The 15284-nt window shown below is 39.0% G+C and overlaps 1 protein-coding gene across 7 annotated transcripts in view; it reads left to right on the top strand.

The window, feature by feature from the left end:
• AKAP9 (A-kinase anchoring protein 9) overlaps positions 1–15284 on the top strand; it is a 167237-nt gene that overhangs the window by 27949 nt on the left and 124004 nt on the right. For all 7 annotated transcript variants that reach the window (XM_019031100.4, XM_019031099.4, XM_019031098.4 and 4 more), the window contains exons 2-3: positions 2686–2943; positions 9253–9297. In XM_019031100.4, the coding sequence (XP_018886645.1) occupies positions 2686–2943; positions 9253–9297 (303 nt within the window). The remainder of the gene's footprint in view (positions 1–2685; positions 2944–9252; positions 9298–15284) is intronic.

Genomic DNA, 15284 nt, shown 5'->3' with positions numbered 1-15284 from the left:
CAAAAACAATACATAAATTGCAAAGACTCTCTAAGTGAACACATTCAGTAAAAAACAAGCCAGACAGTGAAGACTAGAACTCTCTTTTGAACACTGATAATTCTTAGATTTGATATTTCGAGGTAATTTTCTGTATCTTCTAGGTGATCTTTGTTCCTTTTCATTCTTTCCTTTTCTCCTCTGTGTATTTTTAAATAGCCCGTCTTTGAGCTCACTGATTCTTTTTTCTGTTTGATCCATTCTCCTGTTGAGAGCCTCTGATGATTCTTTCTGTTCAGCAAATCTTTCTCAGTTCCAAAATTTTTTTGATTTATAAAAAAATTTTAATCTTTGTTAAATTTTTCTAATACATTTCTGAATTGTTTTTCTGTGTAATGGAGATCACTAAGTTTCCTTTAAACTGCTATTTTGAATTCTTGTTCACAGAGTTCACATATTTCTGTCTTGTTAGGGTCATTCACTGGTTCTTTGTGCTTTGTCCATTTGACTAAGTCAAGGTTTCCCATTTGCTGTTGTTTCTTGTGGATATACATCTATTTCTTGTTTTTTTTTGTTGTTGTTGTTGTTGTTTTGAGACGGAGTCTCGCTCTGTCGCCCAGGCTGGAGTGCAGTGGCGCGATCTCGGCTCACTGCAAGCTCCGCCTCCCGGGTTCACGCCATTCTCCTGCCTCAGCCTCCCGAATAGCTGGGACTACAGGCGTCTGCCACCACTGCCGGGCTAATTTTTTTGTATTTTTAGTAGAGACAGGGTTTCACCGTGTCAGCCAGGATGGTCTCTTTCTCCTGACCTCGTGATCCTCCCGCCTCGGCCTCCCAAAGTGCTGGGATTGCAGGCGTGAGCCACCGTGCCCGGCCTACATCTATTTCTTAAAGTGAAGATTTTGTTATTTATTCTAGTCTTCTCTGTGTGGCTTGTTTTAGCTTTTACTGGATATGTTTGCTCATACAGTCTTTTATGTTTTGCCTCTCTTTTTTTTTGCACTATGTCACTGCCTCTGTTTCAGTACTTCATAATATAATGTATATGATGTCTTTAGCCCCAGTTTGCTTCAGTTCTAGTAAACAGTCAGTGTTATCCATCCTTGATCGGTAAGGTCCCAAAGGCCCCTAGTCTGGCTAGGGGCTCGTGCCCAGAGGACCTGTGGCATGACCCTGTTACAGTGTGATGCTGCTGAACAGCCAGTCTGATTTGGCGTCTCCTTTGGCCAAGTTACAAAGCAGGGTTTTTCAGGGCTAGGAATGGTAGTCTTGCCTTCCCGCTTTGTCTCTGGCTGTTAGGAATATTTCTCCCTTCAGATATTCCCAGTACTTCCTGGTTGTCCCTGGTTGAGCCAGGGACAGATCTCCTGTCAAGGAGCCCAAGTTGATGGAGAAGCTGGTTGTCCACCTTGATCTCACTTTTTCCAGTGTAGAAACTGTGAGTCAGGGGAATATTTTCCATGTTTGGTGATGGGCAGATTAGGAGAATGGGAATCATGAAAATCAAAGTCTAATTCTTTTAACTTCTGCTCAGAGTTTTTTCACTTCTCCGTGGTCTGAATACTGTTTCTTCCTCATATTTGAGTTCTGGGATATCGCCAGTAATAATCTAAGCTCTGTATATTTGCTTTTGGTTTTCTGTTAGGGGAAGCGAAGGCAGCTTGCTTCTGTGCCACCATTTTGGAGCTATTAGGTTGGTGCAAAAGCAATTGCAGTTTTTGTACCGACCTAATGGAAGCCTCTGTTCTTAAAATAAATTTAAATAAGAAAACTACATTGGTTAAAACATGTTAACTAAATGATACATAAAGGTGGCTCTAGGATAGGACAAAAATCCTGATGATGATATGTAAATGATTAAGGGCTGGAAAGCACTGCTGTTTGATATTTAAGTTATTTCCAGTTTTTTTTCCCATTATGAATAAGGCTGCAGTGACCACTGTATATAGCTAACTCTTTTTGCATGAACTAAATCTTTTTAGTATATAGTAATAGAAGATACAGAAATTCCAGAAAGCAAATTGATTTAGTGCTCTGTGTGTGCATGTGTGTATGTGTGTGTTTTCATATAATCTAAAATCCAGAGCTTGGCCAGCACACTGGCTCACGTCTGTAATCCCAGTATTTTGGGGAGGCTGAGGCAGGTGGATTGCTTGAGCCCAGGAGTTGAAGACCAGCCTGGGCAATGTGGCAAAAACCTGTCTGTACAAAAAAATACAAGAATTAAATTAGCCAGGTGTGATGACATGTTCCTGTAGTCCCAGCTACTTGGGGGCTGAGGTGGGAGGATCTGTGGAGCCCAGAAAGTTGAGGTGAGCTGTGATGGTGCTACTGCACTCCAGCCTGGATGACAGAGTAAGACCCTGTCTCAAAAAATAAAATAAAATCTTGGTGAGATTATATTCTCACTAAGCAGTGAATGACAGTGCCTGATTTCCCTTATTCTGCCTAATTCTGGGCTAATTTTCTTTTATTTAGACATGACATTTTCAGTTCTTACCCCTCAATATTTCAGTAGGTTTATTCAGAAATGTTTCTTTGCATTCCAATAGTTGCATTAAAGACTGTAATAATTGTTCTTTATTTTATCATTTTTATTTAGTGATAGTTTGATCTTTAAAAGAGAGACTCCCAAAGCTGCTTTTTTCTTGGTGGCAATAAAGAAAAATTATCTTTGACAATAACGGTAATTTTCTTTTTTCTTAGCTTGCCCAGTTTCGACAAAGAAAAGCTCAATCGGATGGGCAGAATCCTTCCAAGAAGCAGAAAAAAAAGAGAAAAACGTCAAGCAGTAAACATGATGTGTCAGCACACTATGATTTGAATATTGATCAATCACAGTGTGATGAAATGTACATAAATAGTTCTCAGAGAGTAGAATCAACTGTGACTCCTGAATCTACAATAATGAGAACTCTACATAGTGGAGAAATAACCAGTCATGAGCAGGGCTTCTCTGTGGAAGTAAGTATTCTCCCAGATTTTTAATCATTATGGTTCTCGATGGAAAGTAGTCGTAATAACAACAGTCATTAGCAACTGTGCGCAATTTGATCATGATTTTTATGTCCTCTTGAAAGTTTCAGTAGTATGGTAACTAAACAGTCATAACTAAAATATTTGATCACCTCAGAGAGGGAGTTTTGTGAGTTTAATTTCATATATGTTGAACAACTGCAGTACACCAAAGATTGCTCACCAGAGTTACAAAGATGGATATGACTATCTCTGCCCTTTAGGAAAATTATTCTAGTGGAGAAGGCAGACTTAAAGATATGCAGTGTGCTATGATTAGACCTTTGCTAGTATGAGAGATAGATGTCCAACTTCATTTTTTTTTGTTTGTGGCTATCCAGTTGTACCAATACCATTTGTTGAAAAGACTATTCTTTTCCCAATGAACTGTCAATGAATATAAAGGTGAGGGTTTATATTTATCCCCTCAATTATATTCTGTAGATCTGTATGTTTAGCCTTTGCTACTATGCCCCCAAGTCTTGATTAATGTAGCTTTATAACAACTTTTGAAATCAGTAAGTGTGAGTCTTCCAACTTTCTTCTCTTTTGGGATTGTTTTGGCTGTTGCCTTGCATTTCCGTATCAATTTTAGGGTCAGGTTTTTCTGTTTCTGCATTAAAAACACCAAGGATTTTGACAGGGATTGCACTGAATCTGTAGATGAATTTGGGGAGTTTTGTCATCTTAACAATATTAAGTTTTCAACCTATGAACACAGGATTTTTTATTTATTTAGGTTTTTAATTTTTTTAATGTTATCTTGTTTTCAGTGTAAACGTCTCACATTTGTTTTGTTAAATATACTCTCAAGCATTTTATTTTTATTTTAATTTTCATTTATTTACTTTTTGAGATGGGTTCTCACTCTGTCACCCAGACTGGAGTGCAGTGGCACGATCTTGGCTCACTGCAACCTCTGTCACCCAGGCCCAAGCCATCCTCCCACCTCAGCCTCCTGAGTAGCTGGGACCACAGGTGCATGCTACCACACTTGGCTAATGTTTTGTATTTTTGGTAGAGATGGGATTTTGCCATGTTGCCCAGGCTGGTCTCAAACTCCTGAGCTCAGGAGATCCACCCACCTTGGCCTTCCAAAGTCCTGGGAGTACAGGCATGAGCCACCGTGCTTGGCCTTGTTTTTGTTATTTTATTTTAGTTTAGGTTTTTGTAGAAATGTGGTCTCACTTTGTGTCCAGGCTGGTCTCGAATTCCAAGACTTAAGTGATCCTCCTGCTCTGGCTCCCAAAGTGCTTATGCCTGTAAAGTTTTATTTACAGGCATGAACCACTATGCCTGGCCACCAAGCATTTTATTGCTATTTTATTTCTAAGCATTTTACTGCTATTCTAAATATAATTGTATTCTTAACTTTATTTTCTGATTATTCATTATCCATGTATACAAATACAACTAAATTTGTATATTGATCTTGTCTCCTGTACCCTTGCAGAACTAACTCATCTGTAAGTTCTAATAGGTTTTTTGTTTTGTTTTGTTTTGGTGAATTCCTTCGATTTTTCCTGTATGCAAGACCATATTATCTGCAACTAAACTAGAAATGTTCAACTTCTTCCTTTCCAATGTCGATGTTCTTTTTTCTTTTTTCTAATTGCCATAGCTGGAAGATATAAGACAATGTTGAAAAGAAGTGTTGAAAGCAGACATCCTTGTATTATTTCTCCTAATAAGGGGAAAGCATTCAGGTTTTTTTTTAACCATTGAGTTTTATATTAGCTGTTTTGTTTTGTTTTGTTTTTGTAGCTATCCTTTATCAGATTGAGGAGGTTCCCTTTTATTCCTGGTTCATTAAGTGTTTTCATTATAAAGAAATGTTGAGGTTTTTTTGTTTTGTTTTTATTTTTTATTTTATTGGTTTGGTTTTTTTGTTTGTTTGTTTGTTTTGTTTTGTTTTTGAGACAAAGTCTCACTTTGACTTTGCACTCCACTGCTGGATTGCAGTGGGGTGATCTCAGCTCACTGCAGCCTCCACCTCCCAGGTTCAAGTGATTCTCCTGCCTCAGCCTCCTGAGTAGTTGGGATTGTGAGCCATCATGCCCAACTAATTTTTGTGTTTTTAGTAGAGATGGGGTTTCACCATGTTGGCCAGGGTGGTCTCGAACTCCTGACCCCAAGTGATACGTCCAGCTCAGCCTCCCAAAGTGCTGGGACTACGGGCATTAGCCACCATGCCCATCCATTTATTTTATTGTTTTTTGAGACAGGATCTCACTCTTGTCCAGGATGGCATGCAGTGGTGCAATCATGGCTCACTGCAGCCTCAACCTCCCAGGCTTCAGTGATCCTCCCACCTCAGCCCGACAAGTAGCTGGGACTACAGGCCCATGCCACCACACCTAGCTAATTTGTGTATTTTTTTGTAGAGACGGAGTTTTGCCATGTTGCCCAGGCTTGTCTTGAACTCCTGGATTCAAGCGATCTGTCTGCCTTAGCCTCCCAAAGTGCTAGGATTACAGGCATGAGCCACTCACTGCTCCCAACCTGAGTGTTGAGTTTTGTTAAATGCTTTTTTTGTGTCTATTTGCAATGACTTTAATACAAAAACCATCACTAGGGACAAAAGATGTTACAGCACACATTTTACATTATATAAATTCAGCCTTTTAAAATATTTTGGGTGTTTAAATGGTCTAACATATAGTCATCTTTCTGTTCTTCAGAGTGGATAATTGCAATTCATCTATCTTGAAGTTTGCTGATTCTCTCTTCTTCCTACTTAGATCTACTACTGAGTCCTTCCAGTGGCTTTTCATTTATTTTCCTTTTTCAATTCCAGAATTTTTATTTGATTATTTTATAATTTCTTCATTTTATTGATATTCTTCATTTGGTGAGGTGTTGTTCTTACAATTTAAATTTTGTTTTGTTTTGTTTTTAGATTTTATTTCCTTTAGTTATTTGACTGTATTTAAAATAGCTGAGTCAGAATCTTTGTTGCCCAGGCATGGTGGCTCATATCTGTAATCCCAGCACTTTGGGAGGCAGAGGCAAGGGGATTACTTGAGCTGAAGAGTTCGAGACCAGCCTGGGCAACAAAGGGAGATTCTGTCTTTACAAAAAGTAAAAAAAATTAGCCGGGCATGGTTGTGCACACCTGTGGTCCCAGCTACTCCAGAGGCTAAGGTGGGAGAATCGCTTGAGCTCAAGAGGTGGAGGCTGCAGCAAGCTGTGATCACACCAGTGCACTCCAGCCTGGGTGACAGAGTGAGATCCTGTCTCAAAAAACAACACAAGGGCCGGGCGCGGTGGCTTACGCCTGTAATCCCAGCACTTTGGGAGGCCAAGGCGGGCAGATCACGAGGTCAGGAGATCGAGACCATCCTGGCTAACACGGTGAAACCCCGTCTGTACTAAAAATACAAAAAATTAGCGGGGCGTGGTGGTGGGCGCCTGTAGTCCCAGCTACTCAGGAGGCTGAGGCAGGAGAATGGCATGAACCCAGGAGGCGCAGCTTGCAGTGAGCCGAGATCACGTCACTGCACTCCAGCCTGGGCGACAGAGCGAGACTCCGTCTCAAAAAAAGAAAAAACCAAGACAAAACCAAAAATAACTTTGTCTGTTAAGTACAATATCTGTGTTCCTCAGGGACAGTTTCTATTGACCATTGTTTTTCTTGTGCATAGACTATCCTTTCCTTTTTTTGTACATCTTGTAATTTTTGTTTTATTAAAACTGGAATTTTAAAAATAATGCAGTGTGGCAACTCTACTGCTTGATTTGGCTCAAAGGTGTATTATTTATTTTTTAATATAACAAACCAATATTCGGGTTCTCTATTCTATAGTTTTAGCATTTTGAATGCAACAACTGTCTTATTCACCATTTAATTATCAGTACTACTGTTTCTAGTAAACAATATGCACTTAATGAATATGAGGGATTGTATCATGAAAGTATTTCAGATTTAAAAGATAATCTCGGCTGGGTGCAGTGGCTCACGCCTGTAATCCCAGCATTTTGGGAGGCTGAGGTGGGCAGATCGCTAGAAGTTAGGAGTTCAAGACCAGCCTGGGCAACATGGTGAAACCTTGTCTCTACTAAAAATACAAAAATTAACTGGGCATGTTGGTGCGTGACTGTAATCCTAGCTACTCAGGAGGCTGAGGCAGGAGAATTGCTTGAACCTGGGAGGCGGAGGTTGCAGTGAGCCAAGATGATTCCGCTGCACTCCAGCCTGGGCAACAGAGCGAGACTCTGTCTCAAAAAAAAAAAAAAAGAGAATCTTATGAGTTAGGAACCACTGTTAATAGCATTTTAGATTACAGGCAAGTTTATTTTTGTTCTTGGCCTCAGTTACTACTTCATGGAGAAGGTAGTTTTAGAACTTAGACTTGAATGTTGAATAGAATTTCCATAGGTGTAGATGAGAAAGGAGACAGTGACAGTTAATATTTGTTGAATGAAAGGGTGAAACTCTCTGGAGAGGGTCAACAGTGAGAATAGTACTTTTGGAGTCAGAAAATTTGGATTTGTTCCTTGATTCTTTCTACTACTTCTTTTAGGGAAGCTTGAAAAAGCTACTCACTTCATACCCAAATCCAGGGATGTGACAGTGAAACAAGAATGACTTTAAAAGTGCTTTTGTAAACTGTAAAGGTGTTATAACAAAAGTGGTTATTTTTTCTTTAGTTATTACTTTTTTTAGCATCATGATGATATGATTTTTCTTTCAGAGAAATTGAACTTTTCTTTTTTATTGACTTATTTTAGTTATTATTATTATTTTTTAAAGACAGGATCTCACTCTGTCACCCAGACCAGAGTGCAATGGCACGATCTTGGTTCACCACAAGCTCTCCCTTCCAGGCTCAAGCAGTTCTCCTGCCTCAGCCTCTCAGGTAGCTGGGATTACAGGCATGCACCACTACCGCCTGGCTAGTTTTTGTATTTTTTTTTTTTTTTTTTAGTAAAGACGAGAGTTCACCATTTTGGCTAGGCTGGTCTCGAACTCCTGACCTTAAATGATCCACCCACCTCAGCCTCCCAAAGTGCTGGGATTACAGGCATGAGCCACCACACCTGGCCGAACTTTTCTAACAGTAGCATTTTAGGACTTTGTTTCGTTTTAAAGAGGTACGGTAGTTCCTCCTTATTTGTGGAGAGTTGTATCATTCCATTTTCATGCTGCTGATACAGACATACCGGAGACTAGGTCATTTATAAAGAAAAAGAGGTTTAATGGACTCACAGTTCCACGTGGCTGGCGAGGCCTCACAATCATGGTGGAAGGCAGAAGGCACATCTTACATGGCAGCAGACATGAGAAAAATGGGAGCCAAGGGAAAAGGGCAACCCCTTATAAAACCGTCATATCTCGTGAGACTTACTAGCACAAGAACAGTATGGGGAAAACTGCTCTCATGATTTACTTATCTCCCACCAGGTCTCTCCCAAAACACATGGGAATTATGGGAGCTACAATTCAAGATGAGATTTGGATGGGGGAACTCAGCCAAACCATATCAAGAGTATAGTCCAACACCCCCAGTGGAGACCTGAAACCACAGATAGTACTGAACTCTGTATATACTGTGTTTTTTCCTGTACTCATATACTTATGATAAAGTTTAATTGATAAATTAGGCACTGTACTCTTGTGCTTTGGGGCCATTGCTTGAACACAAGCACTGTAATACTGCATACTGCCGTACTGTATGATAGTGCATCTGATAATGGAGGTGGCTACCAAGTAACTGTTGGGCAGGTAGCATATACTGTGTGGATATGGTGTACAAAGGGACGATTCATGTCCTGGATGGGACAGAGTAAGATTTCATCATGCCACTTAGAACAGTGCACAATTTAAAACTTATGAATTGTTTATTTTTGAATTTTCCATTTTAATATTTTCTAACCACAGTTAACCATGGGTAACTGAAATTATAGGAAGCAATACTGTGGATAAAGAGGGGGCTACTTGTATGAGGATTGGAGGAATGGTGTCTTACTTCATGCTTTTGGCTTACAAATGATATGTATATAAGACCCTGTATGAAAGTACCTCTTGATACTTTTATATTTAGAAAAATGCCTACTGGTACATTTTGGTTGCATTATTTTGCCATTGTTATTTATAATTAAATGAAAATTTTAAAGATTTGAATAATTTTTACTAGTTTTTTAATGGTATTTTATGTGACTTTTCTATCATATGTTACCAATAGTAATGGTTTAGTAAAGTATGATATTTAACACAAAAAAAGTCATAATTATATTTGGTTTTTATTTTTGTTTTAGCTGGAAAGTGAAATTTCAACCACAGCAGATGACTGCAGTTCAGAGGTAAGACTAAATTATATTGATTTCTAACATCATAAATGTATATTTTATATTATTATTGAAATCATTGATTGTTGCTACTTGATTTCTTGTCACTCATGCTTCTATTTTATTTTTATAAATATAATGTTAAGTGACTAGAACCTGAGGATTATGTATTACTGATTTTTTTTTTTTTTTTTCAGATTATTAGCTAAGGTCTTAAGTCTGGTTAAATAGCTTGGTCTCTGTTTTAGTTTCTGGAAAGTATTTGATATTGGGTTTCTTAGACATGTGACAGTTACAAGGCATCCATATTTAGCACAGTAAAAATATCAAAATTTTTTTGAGACTTTGAATAGGATATTTCATTTTGAGTAATGCTTTTTTATAAATGCTTGAATTCTAGTTAATCATATGAACTTGTTTATTGAAATTAATGTTTCAATAGTAGTTTTTACTTTAGGTGATAAAGGTATTGGCCACTTTAGGAAATACCCTCTTTGTGTGTTGGTAAAAGTATATGTCATTTTGTTATCTTTTTCTTATTCTTTTAGATGTGATTGTCATTTCTTTACTCCAGAATTTGAGGAGACTATAAACTATTCTGTACTCTGAATGGTTTAGCAACTCAGTGTATTCAGTAAGTCTCAATTTATTGTAGGTTTCTAATAGGAAAAAAAAAACTCCATGTTCTTAAATGAACGTATTACTGTTTTAGATTGCTAATAGCAATAAAAACTGCTACTTTAGAAGTTAATGTGCTTAAAAGTTGGAATATACTTACTAGTAATCTGGCCAGGAAAATAATTAGCCAACATTAAATAAACACATTGGTGCCTGATTTAGGCTAAAGTTGCCTCTATGGGAAGTATCTTGATTTAAAATCACTGCTTAAAATTCAGAGTCTGCTTTTGTGACATTAAATTTGGGGCACATACAGTTGGCCCTCCATATCCCTGGGTTCTGCATTTGAGGATATGACCAACCACAGATAGAAAATATTCAGAAAAAATAAAAAATAACAGTACAACAATAAAAAATATATAACATTTAAAAATATAGTATAACAACTAAGTATATAGTAATCTTAGAGATGATTTAAAGTATATGGGCAGATGTCCACAGGTTGTATACAAATACTGTGCCATTAAGGGTCTTAGGCATCCGTGATTTTAGTATCCTTAGGGGAGTTCCTAAAGCTAATTCACTTGAAGACACCAAGGGATTATTGCATTTGAAAACTTTTTTTTTCTTTATAATGCTCTAATTTTTATATCTTGTATTTCTTTCTTTTTTTTTCACCAAGATGGAGTCTCACTCTGTTGCCCAGACTGGAGTGCAGTGGTGCAATGTTGGCTCACTGAAACCTCTGCCTCCTGGGTCTAAGCAGTTCTCTGCCTCAGCTTCCCAAGCTGGGACTACAGGCATGTGCCACCGCACCCGGCTAATTTTTGTATTTTTAGTAGAGACGGGGTTTCACCATCTTGGCCAGGCTGGTCTTGAACTCCTGACCTCGTGATCTACCCACCTCTGCCTCCCGAAGTGCTGGGATTACAGGTGTAAGCCACCGCACCTGGCTATGGCTTGTATTTCTTGACTGAAAGTCATAAATGCTTTGGTGCTTAAACTGCCTATATCTCTGGGGGCACCCCAGAGTTCCACGAAGTGCATTTTTCTCTTTACACTAAAGTGAATATTTTTTAATATGCTAGTGGCTGTAGGTCAGACCCTCCCATTTATGCCCATGAAATTTGGTTACAATTTGTATAGCTGTTTTCTCACATTGAGATAATAGAGCAAATTTTAATTTAATTTTTTTGTCATTCTAAGTATTATTTTACATATGTATGTATGTATTGTACTTTAAGTTCTAGGGTACCTGTGCACAACGTGCAGGTTTGTTACATAGTATACATGTGCCATGCTGGTTTGCTGCACCCATCAACTCGTCATTTACATTAGGTATATCTCCTAATGCTATCCCTCCCCCAGCGCCCCACCCCTCAACAGGCCCCCATGTGTGATGTTCCCTGCCCTGTGTCCAAGTGTTCTCAATGTTCAGTTCCCACCTATGAGTGAGAACATGCAGTGTTTGGTTTTCTGTCATTGTGATAGTTTGCTCAGAATGATGGTTTCCAGCTTCATCCATGTCCCTGCAGAGGACATGAACTCATCCTTTTTTATGGCTGCATAGTATTCCATGGTATGTATGTGCCACATTTTCTTTATCCAGTCTATCATTGATGGACATTTGGGTTGGTTCCAAGTCTTTGCTGTTGTGAATAGTGCCACAATAAACATACGTGGGCATATGTCTTTATAGTAGCATGATTTATAATCCTTTGGGTATGTACCCAGTAATGGGATCGCTGGGTCAGATGGTATTTCTAGTTCTAGATCCTTGAGGAATTGTCACACTGTCTTCCACAATGGTTGAACTAATTTACACTCCCACCAACAGTGTAAAAGCATTCCTATTTCTCCACATCCTCTCCAGCATCTGTTGTTTCCTGACTTTTTAATGATTGCCATTCTAACTGGTATGAGATGGTATCTCATTGTGGTTTTGATTTGCATTTCTCTGATGACCAGTGTTGATCATTTTTTCATGTGTCTGTTGGCTTCATAAATGTCTGCTTTTGAGAAGTGTCTGTTCATATCCTTTGCCTGTTTTTTGATGAGGTTGTTTGCTTTTTTTTTCTTTCTTTTATTATTATTATTATACTTCAAGTTCTAGGGTACATGTGCACAACATGCAGGTTTGCTACGTAGGTATACATGTGCCATGTTGGTTTGCTGCACCCATTAACTCGTCATTTCATTTGGTATACCTCCTAATGCTATCCCTCCTCCTGCCTGCCACCCCACGACAGGCCCCCATGTGTGATGTTCCCTGCCCTGTGTCCAAGTGTTCTCACTGTTCAGTTCCCACCTATGAGTGAGAACATGTGGTGTTTGGTTTTCTATCCTTGTGATAGTTTGCTCAGAATGATGGTTTCCAGCTTCATCCATGTCCCTGCAAAGGACATGAACTCATCCTTTTCTATGGCTGCATAGTATTCCATGGTGTATATGTGCCACATTTTCTTAATCCAGTCTATCATTGATGGACATTTGGGTTGGTTCCAAGTTTTTGCTATTGTGAATAGGGCCGCAATAAACATAGGTGTGCATGTGTCTTTATAGTAGCATGATTTATAATCCTTTGGGTATATACCCAGTAATGGGATCACTGGGTCAAATGGTATTTCTAGTTCTAGATCCTTGAGGAATTGCTTCTAAAATATCTACTAAAAATAACAGAAATTATCTGAACATGGTGGCGCATGTATTTTTGTATTTTTGTTAGAGATGGGGTTTCACCAACTGTCTTCCACAATGGTTGAACTAGTTTACACTCCCACAAACAGTGTAAAAGTGTTCTTATTTCTCCACATCCTCTCCAGCATCTGTTGTTTCCTGACTTTTTAATGATCGCCATTCTAACTTTTGTGAGATAGTATCTCATTGTGGTTTTCATTTGCATTTCTCTGATGACCAGTGATGATGAGCATTTTTTCATGTGTCTGTTGGCTGCATGAATGTCTTCTTTTGAGAAGTGTCTGTTCATATCATTTGCTCACTTTTTGTTGGTTTTTTTTTCTTGTAAATTTGTTTCAGTTCTTTATAGATTCTGGATATTAGCCCTTTGTCAGATAAGTAGATTGCAAAAATTTTCTCCCATTCTGTAGGTTGCCTGTTCACTCTGATGGTAGTTTCTTTTGCTGTGCAGAAGCTCTTTAGTTTAATTACATCCCATTTGTCTATTTTGGCTTTTGTTGCTATTCCTTTTGGTGTTTTAGTCATGAAGTCCTTGCCCATGCCTGACCTAAAGGTTATTGCCTAGGTTTTCTTCTAGGGTTTTTATGGTTTTATGTCTAACATTTAAGTCTTCAATCCATCTTGAATTAATTTTTGTATAAGGTGTAAGGAAGGAGTCTAGTTTCAGCTTTCTGCATATGGCTAGCCAGTTTTCCCAGCGCCATGTATTAAATAGGGAATCCTTTCCCCATTTCTTGTTTTTGTCAGGTTTGTCAAAGATCAAATGGTTGGAGATGTGTAGTGTTATTTCTGAGGCCTGTGTTCTGTTCCATTGGTCTATATCTCTGTTTTGGTACCAGTACCATGCTGTTTTGGTTACTGTAGCCTTGTTGTATAGTTTGAAGTCAGGTAGTGTGATGCCCCCAGCTTTGTTCCTTTTGCTTAGGATTGTCTTGGCAATGTGGGCTCTTTTTTGGTTCCATATGAACTTTAAAGTCGTTTTTTTCCAGTTCTGTGAAGAAGGTCATTGGTAGCTTGATGGGGATGGCATTCGATCTATAAATTACCTTGGGCAGTGTGGCCATTTTCACAATATTGATTATTCCTATCCATGAGCATGGAATGCTTTTCCATTTGTTTGTGTCCTTTTTTATTTCGTTGAGCAGTGGTTTGTAGTTCTCCTTGAAGAGGTCCTTCACATCCCTTGTAAGTTGGATTCCTAGGTATTTTATTCTCTTTGTAGGAATTGTGAATGGGAATTCACTCATAATTTGGCTCTCTGTTTGTCTGTTAATGGTGTATAGGAATGCTTGTGATTTTTGCACATTGATTTTGTATCCTGAGACTTTGCTTAAGGAGATTTTGGGCTGAGACAATGGGTTTTCTAAATATACAATCATGTCATCTGCAAACAGGGACGATTTGACTTCGTCTTTTCCTAATCGAATACCGTTTGTTTCTTTCTCTTGTCTGATTTCCCTGGCCAGAACTTCCAAGACTATGTTGAATAGGAGTGGTGACAGAGGGCATCCTTGTCTTGTGTCAGTTTTCAAAGGGAATGCTTCCAGTTTTTGCCCATTCAGTATGATATTGGCTGTGGGTTTGTCATAAATAGCTCTTATTATTTTGAGATACCTCCCATCAATACCTAGTTTATTGAGAGTTTTTAGCATGAAAGGCTGTTGAATTTTGTCAAAGGCGTTTTCTGCATCTATTGAGATAATCATGTGGTTTTTGTCTTTGGTTCTGTTTATGTGATGGATTATGTTTATTGATTTGTGTGTTTTGAACCAGCCTTGCAGCCTAGTGATGAAGCTGACTTGATCACGGTGGATAAACTTTTTGATGTGCTGCTGTATTTGGTTTGCCAGTATTTTATTGAGGATTTTTGCATTCATGTTAATCAGGGATATTGGTCTAAAATTCTTTTTTGTTGTGTCTCTGCCAGGCTTTGGTATCAGGATGATGCTGGCCTCATAAAATAAGTTAGGGAGGATTCCCCCACCCCCTTTCTTTTTTCTGTGGCAGAGTCTCACTCTTTCTCCCAGGCTGGAGTGCAGTGGCATGATCTCAGCTCACTGCAACCCTCGCCTGCTGGGTTCACGCAATTCTCCTGCCTCAGCCTGCTGAGTACCTGGGACTACAGGCTCGTGCCACCATATCTGGCTAATTTTTCGTATTTTTATTAGAGATGGGGTTTCACCATACTGTTCAAGCTGGTCTCGAACTCCTGACCTCTTGATCTCCCCACCTCAGCCTCCCAAAGTGCTGGGATTGCAGGCGTGAGCCACCTCGCCCAGCTAATTCCCCCTTTTTCTATTGATTGGAATAGTTTCAGGAGGAATGATACCAGCTCCTCTTTGTACCTCTGGTAGAATTTGGCTTTGAATCTGTCTGGTCCTGGACTTTTTTTGGTTGGTAGTCTATTAATTATTGCCTCAATTTCAGAGCCTGTTATTGGTCTATTCAGAGATTCTACCTGGTTTAGTCTTGGGAGGGTGTATGTGTCCAGGAATTCATCCATTTCCTCTAGATGAAAGAAATGGGACCTGCTGAGCCAGGCACGGGAGAGGATCTCCTGGTCTGCCAGTTTCTAAGACCATTGGAAAAGCACAGTATTGGGCGGGAGTGTCCTGTTTTTCCAGGTACGGTCTGTCACAGCTTCTCTTGGCTAGGAAAGGGAAATCCTCCAACCCCTTACTCTTCCT

Source organism: Gorilla gorilla, chromosome 6 (genome assembly GCF_029281585.2).
Source record: "Gorilla gorilla gorilla isolate KB3781 chromosome 6, NHGRI_mGorGor1-v2.1_pri, whole genome shotgun sequence".
NCBI classification, from domain to species: domain Eukaryota; kingdom Metazoa; phylum Chordata; class Mammalia; order Primates; family Hominidae; genus Gorilla; species Gorilla gorilla.
This window is presented reverse-complemented; position numbering and strand designations above follow the sequence as displayed.